Raw genomic sequence first — 22,309 nt, forward strand, 5'->3', positions numbered from 1 at the left:
TTTTTCACACACTTCTAGTCCTAAGGACAGCTCTACTATGTCCTACTTGACTAACTGTATCTGCAGTGATGACCAAAGCACTTTTAGAAATAAGCAGTTACTGAACAGGCACAAAACATTACTCAAAACAGACTGTACAAAAGTCTTTACTCAGCCTTTTTCTCCTTCTGATATCTCAGTTGCAATTGTTGCAGACCAAAGAACCAGTGCTGATGAACCAAAGATGCCAGCACAATCTATTTGCAAGTAGCATATCTCTATCAGAATAGGAGGCTCCATGAGTCTGAAGTCACCAAGCCCAGAGGCAGCACTGCTCCAGACCTCACTTTCACAGAACTCCCAAACAGCTGTGAAACAAAAAAGACAAATCAACAAAGGACCATGAGTTTTATAGCCACCCAGTAGCCTAGAACCTTTCTGCATCTAGCATATGTTTGCACTTTCTCCCAACATGTTTTTCATACCTTCTAGGGGCTTAGGCACTGAAGCCACAGACCTGACCCAGTACTAGAATCATTCAGATTTCTTTCTATCCAAACAACATAACAAATACTAAAAAGTAGTCAGACAGTAGCACATAATGAGGCAGGCAGTCTAAACCACAATTCCCTTTACGAAAGAATGTGTATTATATATGCTGTGTCCACAGTTTGCTTTCTAGCTGGTTCACCTGCTTACACTAATCACGTAGCTGGCATGTGCATCCATTCACAAACTGTCCTTGCTATTATTTGAAACATTTTCAGCCTGTGAGTTTCCTTGAAGTTACATCATTTAAACATCCTGTTTTCATTAGTTCTAATCCCTAATTATGTATGTCAACATCAACACCGACATTCTCAGTGTGTAGCTCACAGACAGCTCATGTATTATCTTCCACTTGGAAATTCTCTTCAGCCAACAAACATAAAGTCAAACAGTTCTATACCCATCAAGCACTCATTGGTCACCCACAGGATTTCTAGGCCGTCAGGGTTTCCAGCCTTCTAGATGTAATTGGTGCCTGGATACTCCTAATATATAAAAGACATCCATAAAAATATATCTATACGAAGTGGATAGGATGAAAAAGAACATATATTTGGAAAAATGTGGGCATACAATAACCATACAGAAGACTGTGTGCAAGCTAGGTTAGGAACTTACAGTGCAAGAAGGGACACCCTGCTGGAAGTTTATTTCATTTCTAAACTGCAGCCCCTGAGAGAAGTTTATTTAATTTCCAAACTGCAGAATCTTCACAAACTTTCCCTATACAAAATTATTGTCAGCAGCTATATGTAATATGAAATTATCATCCTACTTTTATTCAGTCACAACACCCCCTTGTAGACAAGACCTTCGTCTGAGGTACCCTGTGCCATGTACCTAGCAAGTAATCAGCTGCATGGAAAGCCTCCATCCCATCTGCAAAGGATATGTACTACTCATATGTTCCACTGTTCAGATAGTGGAACAGCAGAACTTACTACAACCATGGTAAAAAAACATTTACTTGTGATCTGTCAGTTTCAGGTAACTTAAGAATTTAGCTTAGCTTGGCAATGCAGCAAATAAAATATCACCTGATTTCCAAATAATGGAGAGAAATCATACTTTTCATTAACAGTGATGAATTTCTTTCAAAATTTAATGGATGAACTTTTAACATACTCTTGAAATGTCTTCATGAGGCACTGATGTGCAATTCTCAGTCTGATCTCAATTCCCACCCTAGTCTACTGGGTAGTAACATTCCCATATGTTGACCAGACTACAGTGGCTAGAAAATATTACTCAGTGGTAGCAAGTCACAGTTTCCTCTATGCTGCTTTGTTATTTCTCAAATAAGAAGTCAACAGCAGAGTCTATATGGAACATTTCTTGGCACACCAGGAAACATTGCTGAGAGATCTCCTATCACTTTGAAGTGACTGCTGTAGCCACAGAAAAACCGGAAAAACTGAGAGCTACAGAAATGGAAGACCTTCATCCCATAGAAATTACTGTTGTGCAGCCCAATTCCACCATTTTAGTTAGCAAGGTGAATTTTAGAGATCCCTAATGTCCAAAACTACTGTTTGTTTTTGGGTTTTTTTTTTCCTATTTAACATAGGAATGTGTGTGAATCTACAATTCTGTTGTAGAAGTCAAGCTCAGCTGCATTTACCATGGTTTTTTACTGTAGCAATTTTCTTCTGTAGCAATTTTAGTCTGCAGCTAAATGACATGTAAGTTCTATCTTGGGGAATGGAAAAGCTATCTCTGGTAGAACCAGGGGATTCAAGTTCCTGATCTGAATTACTTATGATTGCACTTCTCAATTTTTTCACAAAAACGCAAAATAGTACTTTATCACTCATTCAATGTATATGTATAACCTATAAAACCATGTAAGTCTTTACAAGCCTAGATAAGAATACATTCCCATTCTAACACAGTTTACCATCTAGGCAAAATGTCAACAATAAACAAAGATCAAAATCCATTCCTCTCAGAAGCACAACAACAAACTTAGAGAACAGACTAAGGATAAAGTATGGTGGATTCGACATTCAAGATTTTGTGCTGATACTGGAGCTCTTTTTTTTTATTTATTTTATTTTTAAAGAGTATGAAGCATACTATTTTTTTCTTTGATTGTGCATGATGTTGGAAACAATTACAGTCCTAGGTCTGCAGTTTCACCATTCTGCTGTGTTCAGTGGAAAACCCACTAAGATCACCTGGCCCCTGAAGAGAACTACAGCCTGAAGTCCAGTACTCTTCAAATTCTATGCATCCTGCTTATCCTCTACTGTGAGCTTAGAACCAATCCTAAAATGCAACATCAAACTGAGTTACATCATAACAAAACTTTAAACCTAAATGTCTAAAAATGCCAGTGCAGACTTAAGATTGTCTAGATACCTATAGCAAGGTTTCCTTAGAAAATGAGTATAGCATATTTATGTCTGAGTAGTCCATCCAGTAATTTTTAAATCCCAGTGGCCAAATTGAAGCAAAAATGGCAGATATATAAATATCTCTAAGATACCAAGTTTCTACTGTTTTGTCCAGTATACCAGTGGGTAAAAGAAAGAAACTATGTTCATGGACTTACACAAGGAAAGACTACCTTTACTCTTTACTGATCATCAGAAAATCTACCCAGAGAAGATAAAAAAAGCAAAATTAATTTAATTATTGTTTTGTGCACAGAGTATTTTAAAGCATGATAATAATAAATGATTAGATGAATATTCATTACATGACTAATGAATAGGCACACTTCATTGGTATAAAACAGACCTGCTCTGCTGCCACTGAAAACAACTGAAAGAAAAAATTCTGATTGTGTCTTAAGAATTACCTTAGTATCTTGAGAATTACCGTAGGGGTGGCCAGGCCAGTTAACACTTACCTGTAAACAGAAGTTTTAGTTTAGTTTCTTACAGTCACCCCTGCAATGGCAGCTACTTATCCTTATCCTCTCCTTCCCTGAGAGTTTACTGATCTCTCAGATATGTCAAAGAAACCTATGAAATAATACATATTTCTAAATATGTCTAAAAGGATGAACAGAGGTAGGCAGCAGGTTAACCAACACAGTTGAAGAGACAATCACACCAGGCAAAGGAAAGAGATATAAGGTATATGTAACAGGCAGCTGAAAACCTCTGCCACAGCTTGAAGAGTAGTGTGTTACAAATGTCGCTTGAGAGACAATTTAGAGCACCAGAAAAGACAGCACTGCCATTTCCATGTGTCTTCTAGCATGCAGGGGCAGGAGGGCAGGCTTGCAGGTGTCATGTCCTGTTGTGCCTCTTTGGTATCACCTAATAAAGAACTCCTTTTACTTATAGCATTACAAGATTAAATAACATTCTGCTATGGATAGCCTGCATCAAACACTTTCCACTAAGCCTTTGCACTCCACTTGTATGGTTGGGCACAGTAAATGGCAAAACTGGGATATTTTGTGATCCATCCCCTTCAGGATGGCTGATTAGCTCCTCAGTTACCCCACAGTAGCAGAGAACAGGTGCCAGGTCCCTGAATCATTGCTGTGGGTTTAACCGGTGCATTAGCCAAAGCAACAAACAATGACACTGCAGTGTTTGAATTAACCATTCAATTAGAAGTATCATGAAGACTGAATTCCTTGCCACTAACACTTCCAGTCTTGAAGTGCTTCATTTGCCTTCTTCTCAAACCCTGCAGAACAACTTCCCCAAGTTTGCATTGAGATTGGCCAAAACACCAGGTTTGGTTAAAGGCTAAAACACTTCACTGCAACTCAGACTCCTGCTTATTCACCATATAGCCTGTAACATATTCTATAGAAAGCCTGTGAAAAAGTAGTTTCTGATGAGACTGAAATTGTTTTGTAGCAGTACAAGATATGCAGGGTATTTGCTTCATAAAAGTGTGGCCTGCATCACACCCTTTCCACACAGAAATTAAGCTGGCCCAGCCATGCTCCCTTATTCTGTATAGCAGTGTCATGTGTAGGACCTCATGGTGCCAGCTGATGGAAAGTCATGGAATATGCTGAGCTGCAAGGGATGCATCCGATCACTGAAGTGCAGCTCCCAGCTCTGAACAGGATAGTCCGAAGAGTCACACCATGTGCCTGAAAGCATTGCTCAAATGGCTCTTGAACTCTGTCAGGTTTGGTGCTGTGACCACTTCCCTGGGGAGCTGTTCCAGTGCCCAACCACCCTGTGTGTGAAGAACCTTTTCCTGATAATAACGTGAGCCTCTCCTAACTCAGCTGCATACTGTTACCTCAAGTCCTGTCACTAGTTATCCGAGTGAAGAGATCGGGACCTGCCGCTCTGCTTTCCCTCACGAGAATGTTAAAAACCACAGTGAGGTCTCCCCTCAGTCTCCTCCAGCCTGAGGCGACGAACTGACCTCAGCCGCTCCTCATACAGCTTCCCGCCTAGACTCTCCACCATCTCCGTGGCACTCCTTTGGGCGCTAAGAGGTTTTTTACCTGAGAAAACCCCTCAGAGAAATGTGAAACACCCACAGCAAAATACCCCCCCGCTCCTCTTACCCTGCCGCACTCCCGCCGAGGGGCCACCGGGCGGTGCCGCGGGCGGGCACTGAAGCTCCCGAGCCCGCCCTGACCGACTCCGTGACGCCGGAGGCGGAGCCGGGCTGCCCCGTGAGTGGAACGGGCGGGCTGAGGCAGCTGCCCCACTATGGGTAGAGCAATGGGTCTGGCTGGGTTGCTGCTGGGGCTCATCGTGCTGCCCGCCGTGCTGGTGAGCACCAGCCTCCGCCACGGCGCCCCGCGGACCGAGGCTGAGCCGTCCGGCTGGGAGCTGGCGGCAGACGCCGTCCCCGAGGACTCGCTGTGGCCGCTGCCGCAGTGGGTCCGCACGTACCCTCGCCAGCTGCAGCTAGCGCCCAGCCGCTTCCAGCTGGTGCATGGCGCCGGCTCCTCGGCGGGGCCGGCGTGCGGGCTGCTGCAGGATGCCTTCCGCAGGTGAGCGTCGGCGGGGCCGGGGTGTTGCAGCGGCGGCCCGGGGACGGGAGCAGCTGCCTCAGGGCCCCGCCGGCGCCTCTGCTTCCCCGCAGGTACTACGAGTACATGTTCGGGCATTCCCGGTGGCGGACACGGGGCCGCAGGCCGCTGGCTGCCCGAGCGGAGCCCGAGCTGTTCCAGCTGCAGGTGGTGATCGAGGCGGGGGACCCTGGGTGTGACAGGCACCCGCACCTCACCTCCAGCGAGGCCTGTGAGTACCCGCTCGGCCGCTCACCGCGCTCCTCCTTCCCCGGCTTAGGCGGCACCGTTAAGCGCTTGTTTTCCTATCACGTGTCCGGTCTAGAATTCAGCGGGGTTTTGGGTGTGTTTTTTTAAGGAACTGGAAAGCAAGGGCTCTCAGAAGTGCTCAAAAGCATTTCACAACAGTGGCGACCAGAAGATAATTCTTGCTCTTGATGCTATGGGAAATCTCAGCCCACAGTGAATCATGAAGCTCGTCACCGGTCGCCTATGATTTTGCAGTTCAGCTGTCATACAGCTCTCTTACCTATCTGCTACTGTCCTTTCTAGCAGCTAGCATTAGGAATCGGAGATACCATAGTGTGCAATAGCCAGCTATCTTTGGTGAGATCTGTGCACAGTCAGGAGATTAGCCCTTTCAGTACAGGGTATTTATTGGGTGAAGGCTGTCACTGCTTACCGGTCTCCTAAGAAATGACTGCATTTGAATTGAAGCTTCTTACACTGAGTAATACATGGTATTTCCTGTTTTTCCAGGAAAACCAGAAAGTGCTTGTTGAACTTGTTATTCGTCTTGCAGTGCTATAAATCTACTTCCTGCAGATACAATAAAGGATTTAAAATCATGTTTATATTTAACTTGTTTTTCTATGCTTCTTTATGAAGTCCACAAGAGTGGAGAAGTACTCTAAGTGCTAATCGCCAGAGAATTTCCTTAACAGAAATAAGACTGAGCAATAATACTGTTTTTTGTCTTGGGAGGCTAACACAAAGATCTACATATTCAGTTAATCTAGGCCTGTTTCGAGATAATCTTCTGTTGTTTGGTATCCAGGATACAGATCCTTAGAAAAAAGATCCTTTTAATCTCAAGTCATACATCTGCAGCAGTATTAATTCCACCTGACTTGTGACAGAATGTGCTGATATTAAATTTACTCAATCCTTTTGGAACATATAGCCAAAGAGTTCAGTTTTTATGTGCAAGCTTATAATACATTTAAATGAAAATTAAATATAGCAGCAAAAATGTTAATGCACTTAACATTGTTCTGCCAGTCAGGTTATTGTGCAGCTTTATTATTATTTGAACTTTGAACTGGTTTGTGAACTTTAGATTTTAATCTAAGCTGGTTCTTGTTTTATGTCACGGAATCTGTCAGACCACATGATTTTTAGGTTGCATTCTTTAGAGCAGGCAGTTTCTTCCTTCTGCTTCAAGAAATAAGTTTTCTGTTACAAGTAACGTGTTTTCTTCATGTAATTAGCTGAGCTTTCTAGACTTCAGCAAGTTTGAATTTTTTGGCTTTTAATGGGCTGTCTTTAAGGGTACAGATTCTGAAAAATGCTGTTATTGGCGACTTGCTGGTTTGGGTGGTCTGGTGTGTTAATAAAGACAGTATGGACCAATCAGTGACTGGTAGCAAGAGTATCTTGTAGCAAGAGTATTGGATTTGTAATCAATGGGCAGGTTATCTTCCCTCCTGCCTTCTGAGTTCTTGACTGTTCATGTAAAATGTTTCAGGTAGCTTATTGCAACATTTTCCAACTTCATTTAAGGTATGATACTTTTTTTTCAGAAAAAAAGAAAACCCTGCTGTGTTGTAAATAGATCCTTGACAATCTATCACATTTTCCCTACTGTTTACCTGCAAAGATTGCAGTAGTCTTCTAAATTCTCTTTCTTCCAGTATGTGTAATCTGTGCTTTGGTTAGCATGGAAGCTGGTGGTACTTTCTTCATGTTGCTGAATGGCTGTTCTTTGGTAATTTAGATAAATGTTTGAACTGTGTAAATTGTAGCCAACCATTCTTTCATACTAACACAGATGAAATAAGTCTTTGTACAGTAATTCACACCTTTGATTTTTTTCTTTTCTGTTTCAGATGTGCAATTATTGCTTTGGTGTTTGAATACTAATATAAATCTATATATTTTTATATATAGATATCTATAGATACCTATCTATATATAGGTTTATCTATATAGATGTATATATATATAGATATCTATACAGATGTGCATATATGTGTATGTGATTTTAAAAAGATTTTAAAAAATACTTTAAATATATTTGTTTCTTCTCTAAAATCTACTGAATCACCTTACATTCAAAACCAAAATAATTTTAGCTTTTTTTTTCACTAGTACTTTGTACTGTACTTCAGTACTCAAACTTAAGGGAGGATTGTTATGGATTCCTTCGGGTACCATTCTTCATTTTGCTTACCGTACTTCATCTCACTGCCCCCATACGGGTGCTCAGGTCAAGAGGGTGACCTGGCACCCTGTTGGTGCATCAGGCACAGCATCTGCCTGGCAGTGAAGGGGATTGTTCCACTCTGCTCTGAGTTGGGGTGGCCTCACATCGAGTGCTGGGGGCAGTTTTGGGTGCCTCACTATAAGAGAGGTGTGAAGCTATTGGGGAGTGTCCAAAGGAGGGCCATGAGGATGGTGAAGGGCCTTGAAGGGAAGATGTCAGAAAAAGGGCTGAGGTCACCTGGTCTGTTCAGTCTGGAGGAAACTGAGGGGAGGCACCACTGTGGTCAACATCCTCAAGAGGGGAAGCTGAGGGGCAGGTCCTGATCTCTTCACTCTCATCACCAGTGACAGCACTTGAGGTAACAGCACGAAGCTGAGTGAGGGAAGGTTTAGGCTGGATATCAAGAAGTTTCTTTATCTGGGCTGTGGTTGGGCACTGGAACAGGCTCCCCAGGGAAGTGGTCTCAGCACCAAGCCTGACAGAGTTCAAGAGGCATTTCAATAATGCTTTTAGGCACATGGTGTGACTCTTGGGGGTGTCTTGTCCAAGAGTTGGACTCAATGGTCCTGACGCATCCCTTCCAGCTCAGCATATTCTGTGATTGTATATTTTGATTTGTAATTTTTTTTCTTTGTAGTAAGACCTTAATAATAAGCACTTGACAATAGATGACAAATTATATATCTTAAAAAAAACACGTAGCCATAAACTATATAAAAGGAAGGTAAAAGGAGAATTTATGAATTGGTTTGGCTTAACCACCCAAACCTTATCACAGATGTCTTAAATGGAAAAATACAGTCTGTTTTAAGTCAATTGGATTAAACTTTGCTGGAATTTTGGCTCATGTACAATATTTTAACATTGCCCTTATTAAGTACCTTACTTGTTTTATCTTCTTTCTGGTTAGCTGTTGACTGAACAGTACTTTGCTTTTATAGAAAAACATAGATGAAAAATAATTGTATGCTATCACCATTTAAAGCAGGATTGGTTGGAATTTCATACACAAAGGGAAATGTGTGAGGGATTCTTCTCACTTGAAGAATATTTTTAATGCCTTTGGGTATTGCCCTGTCAATTAATTCATTCTTGATGAGTAAGCATTATTTTTCTTTTCTTTAGACCATTTAACTGTAACTGAGCCTGTGGCTATACTGAAAGCTTCTGAGGTATGGGGTGCTTTAAGAGGTAAGCTGATGTTTTTCACATTGAGATATTTGTTTAGGCTTTTTACAAACTTCATGGCACACCAAGAACTAGCTGACATCTGAGTCTTGCCCTCATTCAGTACTTCATTGGAAGTAAGCTTAGTAAGGCCAGAAGGATACTCAGATGTGTATGATTTAGACCCTTGGTCCAGATTCTCAGCATCTCAGATCCAGTGGCACACTGTGAGTACATTCTGGCTGTGCCCGAAATAAGCCAGGTCAAGCAAAAAGCTTTTTAAACTACAGTGTGAACAGATTATTTTCTGACTGCACCTATAAAGTGGACATTAAGTCCTTAAGACCTTACGTTTAAGTCTGCTGTTCTTACTGGAATTCTAAGTCTGTATATTAGTTACCTATAAATCAACAGATTTTTCATGCTGAATTAGAAACTTCACCAGTTCCAGAAATTACAGGAATAGATGTAGAAGACCAGAAATTCCCACCTTGCTCACTGTAACTTTCTTACTATTTGGGAGTTAATCTGCTGCAGCTGAACAGTAGCACAGGTATTCAGTATCTGTGCAAAATAGAGAATTTGAATGGTTTTCTCCAGAATTTTTTAAATGGTGATGCTTGAACAATTAAGGGAACTGTGCTGAAGAGAAAGAAACTCAGCTACAAAGCATTATTTCTAGCTATGTGAATGCCTGTAAATGGTTATGGTGCTGTTTAACTAAAATTTTAAGGGTGAGTACTGAGTTGTAATTGAGATCACTTTCTTGGATAATTTTCCAGGTTTGGAAACCTTCAGCCAGTTGGTTCATGAAGATGACTATGGAAGTGTAAGTATGGCTATTAGGTAAATCCACTGTCCTGGTAACTGGATGCTTTTCTAGAAACAGCAGATCTACCAGTCTCATTCAGCAACATTTCAGATTATTACATATTTTCAAGAATCATTTTCTAAATAAGAAAAAGTATTTCCTGTTTGAAATTATGAGTATCAAAATAAAATAAAATTCTAATTTTTAAATCTTGTTCTCATAGTTTCTTGTCAATGAATCTGAAATCAATGACTTCCCAAGATTTGCTCATAGAGGAGTCTTATTAGATACTTCAAGGCATTATTTACCATTGAAATCTATTCTTACAAACCTGGTAAGTAGGCAGTTTTGTATCATTAATAATGAAGGCTTTTTGTAGTTGTATTTTGGTCCCTGAAGTAGGTAGCAACTGGAGTGGGTATGAAAGAAGAACCCATCTCCTCTGTCTGACTTCAAAAGGACAGAGTGAACTTCGATAAGCAAGGGTCTGAATATAGACTGGAGAGAAATCAAGTAGGCAGACACAGTGATTATTGAATCTGTAAAGGAGACTGGTGTTTGTGGTAACTTGGATTCTCTGTGTTTTCTGATGCTTAAACCAGCTTATTTCTTGGAAGCTTTATTTCTTATTTCTTATTTCTTAAACCAGTGTTATTTCTTGGAAGCATGTTTTGAGACATCTGACTGTCATCAATCAGTACAAGAGATACCTTGCGAATTCTAGCTTCAGTGCCAGTGATTTCAGGAAAACTCCAGTCTTTTGGAGCAGACTTTGGTAGTCCAGCAGCAGGCTTTGGGAATCTTTCCTTAGGCTGCTAAGTGCAAGCCAGTAATTAAGTACCATAGAGCAAGGAAGAAAATTCAAAATGTTCACTGGAAGCTACTGAAAAATAAGCCCAGACTAATCAATAAAACCTAACAAAACTTCCTCCAAAAAGCTTAAGGGAGCACATTAAGAATTAATATGCTCCAGCCCTGATGGAAAGGTGATTTGTATAAGCTTAAAAGCCAAAGCTGAGGTTTTTACTGTTTTGCACTCCCCTTTTCATTTTTTTTTGTTGAAGTCATTGTAGGTGGAATTATTTAGTTAGTTGAAGTGTAGGAACAGGCAGTTTTCTGTGTTGTCTCTGTCTTGCTTCTCCAAGATGAAATAATATTCAAAATTTCCCCAACATGTTGCAGAACTTTGAAAAACATGTTTAAGATAGGCAGAAAGAGTGCAGATAAAAACAGTCTTTAATTTCTGAGGTAATCCTTGAATTATGCTCAGAACTTGTCCTTTTGGTATTTACCACTTGTTTTCACATTCAAGGTCAGTGCCTGTTCAGCAGGTTATGCTTGTGTAGCATTTGCGAAAGAGGGTTCTTCAAAGTCTCAAATATTTGTGTCAATATTTTTTGTCTTGTCTGAAAGAGATATCCAAAGAGACCTGCATTTCTAACTGTGTTTGTGTTTCTGTAACTGCTGCTATTCTACTTTCCTTAAATTGCACGTCTGTCTCTAATACATTATCAAAGCTACATTTCATGCTGTTTGCTGGTATAAGAACAAGTATGCATTTCCTCCCACCTCTGTGCCTGCTTGCATCCAGACTAATAAAAAGCGTCAGTAATCTCTTCTCTGACATGTGATGATTAGACACTTAGGGCAGCAGTTAAAGTACATTTTGTGTTTGTGTTCAACTGCTGCACTGTATTTCCAGGAAGGGAATTTGTCCTTGAGGAAGGAATAGCTGAACTGAAGGTCCAGAGATGTAATTTTCTATGTAGAAGGATGGTATTTTTTAGAAAGGCATGAAGAGAGAGCAATTAAAACTTCTGCAGTGTCATGAAACAGATGACATAAATTCGGAGAATGGACAAGATATGAATCTTCCTTTGTATTTGGTGGGAGTTTCTGAAGAGATTTTATCATCTCTTTAAATACACCTAGGTAAGAAAAGAATGGGAAGAGTGGGTGGTGGAAACAATTGTATTGTGGCAAAGAATTGGGAGCACCTGTGTTGCAGTCAGTCATGAGCGATGTAAACACTTATTTGGTCTGCTCACAGCACACCCTTCTAGTGACTAACAAGCCAGCATAACTCGAGGTATGTGTCTAACTGTCCAACTGGAGTCGTAATTCTAAAATAAGTGTGTTAATATTGATCTTGATTATCTTCAAGATCAAAAAAAAGGGAAGAGCTGACACTGTTATGAATGAAAACAAAAGAAACACTGTCTTTTGTAGGGAAAATGCATGGTTTATTTTGCATGCATTTGAAGTGGATTCTGCAGAAGTCACTAGTGACAAGGGATGTACGATGTAGTAGGAAACTTTCATGCTGTTCTGTTTCCAAGTCCAAGGTATTTAGTTATAGAAGTATAAGCTTTTCTGTAAGCTGAAGCAGCTGATGGTGCATAGAGAATTACCCACAGAACCATCTTTGTTGGAAGGGACCCACAATGATCATCATGTCCAAATCTTAAGTGAATGGCCCACATGGAGGTCAAACCTGCCATCTTGGTGTTAGTAGCACCATGCTGTAAGCGCCTGAGCTAATCTCAGGGTATGTGTTCTGAAGTAGAAAAAAACGGTAAGTGTTCATAGCAGTTCATACTACACAGGCTGGTAGAATGGGGGTCAGATCAAGAGTTTGTTGACAGCAGTGGCGAAAACAAATTGTACAGGGGTGGAGCACTTAGAGATATGTATTTACGAGGATTTAGTGAAAAAGAATGCTTTTTTGGTTTGTTGGTAGGGGGACTGGTGGGTTTTGGTTGGTTGTTTGGTTTGGTTTGGTTGAAGTTTTTTTCTTTTTTAGTTGTTGCTCTAAGCATCATATGCTGGGATAAGACCACTCTTTGCATAGACTTTCTATGAGAATGAAGTGTTTAACTAGACTGTTGCATTATTTGTTACAGGATGCCATGGCTTTTAATAAGTTCAATGTTCTCCACTGGCATATAGTAGATGATCAGTCCTTCCCTTACCAGAGCATTTATTTCCCTGAATTAAGTGATAAGGTGAGTGAACATCATTGGAGCAGGGTGGAAGGGCAGAATTCTGGCAAATATTTCACGAAAATAAAATGTAGTTTACCAATGCTTGAGTACATCTGCTTTGGCTGATTGTAAAACAGTACCTTGGGACCAGTAAGCAGCAAATCCATATTTTGGGTCCTTCCTGAGTTTCTGTGGGGACCATTTTTAAGTCTTCTTTTGGATACATGGTAAATGACCACCTTTACTCTTCTGTGCACATTTTCTGAATGATCCTCAGTGTTTGCAGGCCTTTGAACACTAATGGTATGCAAATAACAGTAACACTGCTTGGATTTCTCTTGATGGGTTTCTTTAACTGGTAGACTTCTGCCACTCAAACAAATGCACAAGATTTTCCTGCCAGCTTTTGGCACCACTGAAATAGTACTTTTGCCCTGTCTGACACCTAGTTAGCTTTACAAAACACACCATGTCTGTAAGAGATCGGAAAGTGTAAGGTTGTTTCCTGAAACAAACACACTGGAATGTGTCTCTTTATTTCTAGACACATAGTAGTCTTTGTTACATTAGTGAGAGCCATCATGAGGTTCTTGCTCAGTCACTGTACAGTAGGAGCCAAATCAAACGCAGTTAAGTAGTTAAGAATAGTTAAGTAGACTAAGCCTAAGTACAAGATTTGTGATTCTGTTTTAAAATGCTTGCTAGAATCTGACCCCCATGAAAATTTTGTTGCCAGTGCTTGAGCAGATGCTATGAAGAATTTTATAATTCAAAAATTGTAGATGTTGCGTAGTGTGGTCAGATTTTGTCTAGTAAAGGCAAACTCTAGTACAGTTCTGTTGTTAATCCTATTGACAGCTAGAGAGATGGAGATGATCTTTGTCTCATCAAGGTTCTCTTTGAAAGGCTTCTTGTCTACTGTTCCCTTTTTTGAGTAACTCAGCTTTGGAAACCATTTTCAGATAAACAGAAGCTTAAGGTGCTATTAATCATGAAGAGTCATGATGTATTCTTGTGTAGTTTGGCTATTTGGCAAGCATCTGTTTCACCAAACTGTGGTCATCTGGGTCATTGTCACATTTGTTGGCTGTGTGGGAGTGGAATTACACTCAAATTCAGTGTCACAGAAGAAACATGTCCTAATGCTAAGTTGGTCACTGTATCAAAGCCTAGAAGCAGAAATGTTGGAAGTTCTTTCTGACTTGGCAGAATTTTTCCATTAGTCTTGCATGTTATGTTTCAGAGCTAATGGGCAAAAATAACTTGCCTCTGTACAGAAGAATTAAAAACCATATCTTCAGAATTTTGAAGGAAAAGAAACTAGCTTTGTGTGTTCTTCAGTAACTCTGCGCTAACGAGGAGAGGAAAGTCTCCTCAAGGAGATCTGTCTCAGTGCTGTGAGTCTGTTGGTTTTTTCCTCTCCACAAGTTAAGTGAAAAGTTCTGTCTGTGCAGTTGATAAACCACAGCCAACTTGTAAAACTGCTCTCCAGTCTAAGTCTTCCATCCAAATTTTATCATCTGCTGATATACTGTGTTGTCTCTAAATGTGACTATTTTACAGGGGGCATACTCCTCTAACCTCATCTATACTCCTACTGATGTCCGTCTGGTGATTGAGTATGCCCGGTTAAGAGGCATCAGAGTTATCCCGGAGTTTGATACGCCAGGACACACACAGTCCTGGGGAAAAGGTATGCCCAAGAAAGTATTCATTATTAAGAGATTGTCGTAAGAAGTAGCAAGCAAGTTAAGTTTTTAAGAAGTAACCAATAAAGTGCTTTGGAGCACCCTTGATAAGAGGTAAGGAAAAGGCACTAAGTGATGTCATGACCTTTACAGGTTACAGGAAATAAAAATAATGAAAGTTGACATGTTCTATGCTAGGTGTGTGTGCAAGGGGACAGATACATTCTGCTTTAGGCTTCATTCTGCCTTGAGCTATGTACCTCACACTGACTTAGGTGTTAGAAAAGCAGAGTAGTAAAAAGAGAAAAGAAGCCTCTGAAGCACACTCATGTTTGGCCTTCTAACTGGCTTCCATCTGAATGATATTTATTAAAGCTTTTTTTTTTTGTTTTGTTTTGTTTTGTTTTGTTCAAGTAGTTATCCAAATGCTGATTTGCAGGTATTGTGCCATGTTGCATATATTAGTGTGTCTTAAATTATAGATCTGAAAGTCAAAGTCCTGATTGCCACTTAGAGGGTTCTTTAACCTTTTACAAGTTGTCTTACTTCATCCTGCCTCTATATGATTATACTTAAAACAGGTGAGCACTCAGGTCATGAGTATTTACCTTTTCAATATGGCTAACTGCTTCTTCCTGCTAGCAAAGTTAGCATAGCAACATGAAGCTGAATATCATCTATTAATGTTTTTATTAGGTCAAAAAGATCTTCTCACTCCTTGTTACAATGGAGGACAGCCAACTGGGTCCTTTGGACCTGTAAATCCCGTTTGGAATACAACTTACGACTTCATGACTAAGTTCTTTAAAGAGATCAGCAGTGTATTTCCCGATGAATTCATTCATTTGGGAGGAGATGAAGTGGACTTCAATTGTTGGTATGGTGACAACTCAAGGAATAAATATCTAGTGCCTCCTAAACTTGTCCACCTCCATCAATTATGGAACCCAGTTGCATAAGAGTTTTCAATGCATAAGTGAAAGATCTCCACTCCTACCTTTGTAACTATTTACAGGCAGATCATTTGTGAGCCTCAAAAAGCAACTGATGTGCAGAATTTTGCTTTGACTCATAGTTTCATAAATATTCAGTTATTCTAAAGGATTTCTTTTTGAAAATTTACCCCGGCAGAACAGAGAATTACTATGTTATAAAAGTACTAGGTAAGAAAATCAACATTTAAATGATTTGTGTTGAAGTAGATGTTTACATTGAGTTCTGCCCACTAGAAAATCTGGTAACAGTAAGAACTACCAGATTCATGTGTGTTTGTATTAGAAGTACAGCATGTATTAATTCAGTTGTGGATGTTGAATATTTTGGAGTCTCTCTGCTGAAGAGCCTAACTAATAATAAAGAACTTGGAGTATTTTGATGAGTATTGAAATTGATCTAGCTAGTTTTTCTACATTCTCTTTAACGATCAGATCCAAACTCTGGAAATGATTTAATTTTTATAGAGAAGGAAAACTTCTGACAAATGCTTTAACACAAAAACGTTGGTTTGTTTTATGTGGTAGAAACACAAAATTGTTGAGTTCTCGGACTGCTGATAACGTTGGCACAAATTGCTGAGATGCCAGAAGCCCCAGAGCTCTTAGGAGTTTGAGGCAGCCTGCCAGGGACCACTTCAGAACAGACTCCAGCAGATTTACCAGAGAATTAGGTCCATTGGCTTTATTTCAAATAAGGATGAAACCCTTTCAAAATATCTAAGTCATGTTAACCTGCTCCTTCTGCTCTGCAGTGTGTTCCAGGCTGTGGCAAGCCTAAGGCATCAATGTACTGTGGATAAGTGGAAATGATTAGGAAATCTGGTTTAAAACATAACAAAAATAATTTTTTTAAACTTGTTTTCTTGTTATTATTTAAGGAAATCTAACCCTGAAGTGAAAGAGTTCATGAAGAAGCAAGGTTTTGGCACTGACTATGCTAAACTGGAATCTTACTATGTTCAGAAGTATGTTGTTTTTTTAATTCTTGCTCAGTTTTTCACAGCCATTATTTGAGGGTGGCATTGAGGTGCAGATATGGAAGCTAAATTAATATCTACATTGTCTTGAAAAATTAAATATAATTAATATTTGGGACTATCCACTTCATTTTAAAATACCAGGTCTGAAGTTCATAGCTTTAAAACTTGGGACACAGCATGGATGTGTAGGCTAGTTTTGCACATACAGTTAATCTATTGAGTATCTTAAACTAGGTTTCTGCAGTAATGGCAGCACACAGGGTGTAGAAGTTTTTGGTGGGATTTCTTTCTCTCCATAAATAACACGGATTTAGTCACCCTGTGACTAAATGAGTTGCTGGTAGTTTTGAACATCAGTTTGTGTTAATGCATGTGCACATGGTTCTACATGGTAGAACATGCTCTGCAAGACAGAGCACTGAAGGCCGAAACCAGAACAACCTGCTTTTTCTTGGTCCCCTGTGTAGTGGTGGGAACAATCTGATGTGCCTTGCAGTAGAAAATGTTGCTCTACTTTGAGTGTTTGTACTTATCTCATTGAAGTTCACAAACCTGATCTTATTTCTAAATTCTAGCATTTTGGACATTGTTTCCTCCTACAACAAAGGACAAATGGTCTGGCAAGAAGTGTTTGATCACAAAGCGCAGGTAAGATGGGAAAATAAGTAAGGTACTCTTGCACAACAGCAGAATATTGTGTGAGGCTTCCAAAGCAGACTATTAAGTAGATCTGGCCTTGTCTCTCAAGAGTTAAAGCAAGACTACTGACATTAGCAAGTCTCTCCAGCTGTGAGTAATTTCAATCCCTTGAAATTACCACTTGTTGAATATGTAATAGGTAAAACAGGGACACCAGTATTGAAGTGCTTTTTAAAGGTGAACACAGTTAGTATAATGCTTTAAAGCATCAGAGTAAAGGGTAGAGAAATTTCTAAGAGTTTTCTTTCAGTTTTTTTTTCTCATGTAACTGTGTGTCTGGTGTAATAACACCAAATGCTCAGCTTTTAAGAGCTGGTCAGATACGTGGTGCTTGTAGGAATCCTCTTAGAGCATTAACTGTCTGTAGTATAACCTAGGCTTCACTCTCGTTGGGTGTTTAAAACAAGCAAAGAGCTAATCAGCTTTAGACTTGGCGGGGAAGGAAAGGATGACAAAAGGTAGTTTCCAAAATGTTCCTCTTCAAAACAAAATAGAGAGTTTTGAAATTCATTATCCTTTTCCTTGGTAACAGCAATTAGGATTGCCATTAATGTTTGTGGGTTCAGCTGGTTAGTTTGTTTATTTTGTCTTCTTTCTCTTCTAGCTGAAACCAGACACCGTAGTTCAAGTGTGGAAGGCAAATAACTATGCTCATGAACTGAGCAGTGTCACTGGAGCTGGGTTCACTGCTGTCCTGTCAGCACCCTGGTACTTAGACTACATAAGTTATGGGCAAGACTGGAAGAAATACTACAGTATCGAACCACTTAACTTCCCTGGTTTGTTACTTCTTTTTATATGCATGTTTTGTGTATGACACTCCTTGGTTTATAGTCCAGTGTAAATGGAAAAAATAGGGCTGTTTAGAGTGGCCATTCCATCACTGTGATTATAGTATCATCAGAAGAATTATGGTCAGCTAGAATTCTGAAAAACTTAAATGTAAAAAAAAAAAGGAACTTTCACTTCTCACAGGGAAAGGTGTTACCTTCCTCAAGCATCTGATACTGGTATTTGCATAAGATAGAATGCCTGACTAGGTGGGCAGATGCTTTAGGAGCAGAGTTTTGCAAAATGGCTGTTTGTACACAGACTCTGAATTTATATTCCCAAGCTTCATGAGTGTTAAACCGGTGTAGATAAAGGCATGTTCTCTCCCCATATCTAAAGTTGATGCAAACATCTTTTACACTTGCATGGGGCTTTCATTTTGTGAAAGGGAGCTCTCAGAGCTCATTAAGAATACCCGACTAAGTAATTTTTTCAAGGAATGTTCTGCATGAATGAACAGTTTTTATCAGGATTTAAACCCCTGAGAAATGTCAAAAAACAGAGGAATCTCTTCAAAGCATGAAAGGTAAATCTTTCTGACAGAGCAGAGAAATGTCTGCTCTGGGCAAATGCTTGGTGGTTCTCACATTCAGTAACAAGACTATCAAAATGTAAGTTACAGCTCAGGATAGGTATTTTATATGAAAAGAACTGAATATAAATATATCTACATTTCTATAGATATATCTATATTAGATATATAGATATATCTATATATCTGTTGATATATGCCCATCGTCTGGACAGAGAGAAATGCTGACTTTCTGCTTTGATTCAGGATCTGAAAAACAGAAGAAACTTTTAATAGGTGGAGAAGCCTGCCTATGGGGGGAGTTTGTGGATGCAACTAACCTGACACCAAGATTATGGTATGGACTGTTTCATCATTAGATTTTAAAAAGACAGCTACAAGAAGCATTAATTAATCCCACAGGACTGTATGCTGGTGGTAACAGTGCTCTGTGGTGAACCTAAGCAGCTATGCAAATTAATGCCTCTGGGTATTAAAGTATTATATTAGACCTGGTATTAAAAAAAAAAAAATCATCCATTCTGGGTTATAGACCATACCTACTCTAAAACTAAGAATACCTTTACAGGCCTCGAGCAAGTGCTGTTGGGGAAAGACTCTGGAGCAGCAGTAATGTGACCAACTTGCAGGATGCCTACAAAAGGCTAACTAATCATCGATGCCGCATGCTCCGGTAAGATTTAGTAGCTACAGTGTATCTTGGTTCTCAGGTTTTATAACCAATGGAATAAAGGTACAGGCATGAACTGCTGGTCTGGAGATGAAGGGAAAAGAGCTAGCAGTTTAACCTAACATTAAATGCAATCCCATTTGGTTTTGTAGCCACTGAAGAGGAAGACAGATACATTAAGACAGGAGCTCTGGACAGTTTTGCAGCTAAAATGGTCAGAACTCCCTTTCAGTGAAATACTAGGACTCATCTGTGTTTTTCTTTCCTGTAAAGGAAAAACACCATGATTGACTTACTTCAGACAAAAATTACATTAAAGGGTATGTGGGAAGAATGCATTGACAGAAGGAAAAGCAGACTTCTAAAAAAATAGGTGGTGTTATTGTTTATTATGAATAATAATTAAAGACCTGCAGCAGGTAATCTATTGGAGCTGTTTGCATGAGAGTTTAACTTGGGCAAGCTATTCTTTCAGGTATTGCCTTACTTTAGAGGCTGAGAGGGGTGGATAAGCAGTCCATGGCAAATTTTAATTCATTTATAAAGTGACTTTGTTTACAGTAGTCATAACACATTCTTCTCCCAATTCTTTCCTAAAATGTAACTAGACAAGTTACTGGCTATTTATTGCTAATGTTTTTTTTTTACATTCACAGTTTTACATTCAGAGATATGAGTGATTTCTAGGTTTTAAGTCCAAGTTTGACTCCACTTTTGAAGTATATTCAGAGAGCTGGATAGTTGAACTGCAGCAAGCATGAAACATACCATTTTGTTTCTCTACATAAGTTTATGACAACTCATTGAAAATCTCAACTCTGTGTGGTAGTAGTTCAAGGTAGATACAGTAGCAGTTACAGTCAGCATTTGAAACTCAAGCTCTTTGCTCATGTTCCTGAGACATGAAGATGTCTTAGCATGATTATCCATTAGAGTCACTTTTAGAGTATATAGTATATGTGTAGCTTACTGTCACTCTTTAATCAAGAGTGACTGAAGGACTTGAAAGTTTTGACTTAGCTGGGTTATTTCAAACTGATTTAAAATAATGATGTAGGAAAATAGCTGTATGTAAATTGTGATATCTCCCTCAGTCATGAGAAAAATAGATACATTAAGAGAGTTGACAAATACATGTTAAAAGCAAGATTAAAGGGATTTCAAAACTTCTGTCCTATTACTTAGCAGGTTGGTGCATCTCTTTGTGGAGGTCAGGAAAACAGTGCTACAGCTGAACAGCTGTGTACAGCGGCTGTGCCACTAGGATTAGGGTTCTACAGTGAACTAAGCTATGCTATTCCTGGACCTGGATTGACTTCAGTGTTGCATCTGCATCTTCTTCCTTAACACTGGTACTTGTATTGTTGTACAGGGAGCCGGTCCAGATGACAGCAGCTGCTCTGCTACTGCTGCCATGAGAGATGCAGAATGCAGGGGCAGACTAAGGACTACTCCTTGTACTTGTTGTACATATTTAGCAGCAGATAGTCTAAGAAAAAACTGCTTTGCTGGCATAGGATGAACAATTCCTGTTAGAAAGTAACTACCTTAATAAAAAAGGTATGTTGTCCTGGAAATGATTCTTTTTAAACAGGCTTTGAACCAAAAAAACACTAGAGAAACCATTCCCTTTCCAGTGATGAAATGAACATTACATGGAGCTGCTTTTGTCACATTTCATGTATATGGGGCTTCCTCAAAGAGCTGACTTAGTATCAGGCTGCTGTAGTCTTAGGATATATGCAAGGACTATGTTCCTACTAATTTTTTTACTCATCACATATGCACAGATTGTGGCAGCTGTAGCAGGGCAAGGGGCCTTTCCAAGAGAACTGACAGCTCTGGTTTGCTCTGCTGCAGGTTACCAGGGAGCAAGGAAATTGGATAGGTAGTATGTTGTAACAGCTACATGCTAGTCACTGGAAGAACAGTAACTGCCTATTGAAGAGTGAGGCCACTGCTCTTGAAATAGTACTGTGAATACAGCAGGTACTATTCAGATCTAAACCCAGCTCCTTCTATGATACAGCAGACCAGATTGCAGATATATGGTGATGGGAGAAAGGAAACAAGAATATATTCCAGAGACCTAGACACCAAAGCATGTCTTTACTAAGAGTATGTCCTGCTTAGCAGCAGCAATTGTTCAGCAAACTATTATTCCGTTTCTTTCACTGCACCACTTTTAAACATTAGTAGCAGGAGTATTTATGTCTTAAAATGTTTGAGAAATAGAATGTTGTTTACAATTACTTTAACTCTGAAACATGTTTTCATACTGTCTTACCACACCATCATAAGCCAGTTTTTAATGCCACATGAGAACAGAATAATTTGTGATAGTGTCAGCTGAAAGAAACTGACTCCTCCCCCTGAAACAATGAAAATTATGGAACTAGAGCTGCATATGAAGGAAACATTGATGTTGGGAGATGGGAGAATGTGTAAATGTCAGTTGATTTATATTTGCCTTTCTTATGACTTCTTTTAATAAAAGTGATAGATTTTTCGGAACATCAAAAGAACTAGCCCCTGAATTTAAGCTTTACAAGATGTCTGCTAATAGCTTGGTGCCTTTGATTGAAACAGAGTTTCAATCAAAAGTACAATCAAAAGTAGAATAGGGCCCTTTTTCACTCCCTAAATAGGCCGACTGTTGTTTCTAGGGAGTAGTTTTGTTTATATAGTTATTAAAATAGATTGCCAGTATCTGTCTTCCTGCCTGCACAAGCAGCCAGTTGTTTGATTACAGTCATACTCATTCCGCTTTATTTTAACAGCCGTGGCATAGCAGCTGAGCCAGTGTTTGTTGGATACTGTGCCCATGAAGCAAGAGGGCCATAACTGCTGCAAAGACTTCTTGTGAACAGCCTGAAGTGCCTCTGGGGTATGAATATGTACATGTGGTTTTGTATCTGAATCAAGACTTAAAATTTTCACTTTTAAAATAAAATTATTTGACAGCCTTGTTGCAGTAAAAATGATTGTTTT

General features: G+C 39.5%; 1 protein-coding gene across 2 annotated transcripts; it reads left to right on the forward strand.

Moving 5' to 3' along the window:
• The first annotated feature begins 5,104 nt into the window (after window positions 1-5,104).
• HEXB (hexosaminidase subunit beta) lies at window positions 5,105-22,284 on the forward strand. Of its 2 annotated transcripts, XM_058864350.1 has the most exons (14): window positions 5,105-5,458; window positions 5,551-5,708; window positions 9,087-9,152; window positions 9,911-9,957; window positions 10,163-10,273; window positions 12,843-12,944; window positions 14,487-14,616; window positions 15,308-15,488; window positions 16,485-16,571; window positions 17,162-17,234; window positions 17,890-18,064; window positions 18,895-18,985; window positions 19,217-19,321; window positions 22,099-22,284. In XM_058864350.1, the coding sequence occupies exons 1-14, from the start codon at window positions 5,172-5,174 to the stop codon at window positions 22,160-22,162; spliced, it is 1,677 nt and encodes a 558-aa protein (XP_058720333.1). In that variant the 5' UTR covers window positions 5,105-5,171; the 3' UTR covers window positions 22,163-22,284. The 2 variants fall into 2 exon arrangements, with proteins under 2 accessions (XP_058720333.1, XP_058720335.1); XM_058864352.1 differs by lacking the exons at window positions 5,105-5,458; window positions 5,551-5,708; window positions 9,087-9,152; window positions 9,911-9,957; window positions 10,163-10,273 and adding an exon at window positions 11,003-11,871.
• The last annotated feature ends 25 nt before the right edge of the window (window positions 22,285-22,309 follow it).

This window comes from Poecile atricapillus, chromosome Z, assembly GCF_030490865.1.
Source record: "Poecile atricapillus isolate bPoeAtr1 chromosome Z, bPoeAtr1.hap1, whole genome shotgun sequence".
Taxonomy (NCBI): domain Eukaryota; kingdom Metazoa; phylum Chordata; class Aves; order Passeriformes; family Paridae; genus Poecile; species Poecile atricapillus.

What these genes read in the sequence shown, in the direction of transcription:
- HEXB (XM_058864350.1), top strand. Translation starts at nt 5,172, where the DNA reads ATGGGTAGAGCAATGGGTCTGGCTGGGTTGCTGCTGGGGCTCATCGTG. An exon ending in CACACAGTCCTGGGGAAAAG is followed by an intron (nt 14,617 to 15,307) that starts GTATGCCCAAGA and finishes TGTTTTTATTAG; the next exon opens with GTCAAAAAGATCTTCTCACT. An exon ending in TGTTTGATCACAAAGCGCAG is followed by an intron (nt 17,235 to 17,889) that starts GTAAGATGGGAA and finishes TTTCTCTTCTAG; the next exon opens with CTGAAACCAGACACCGTAGT.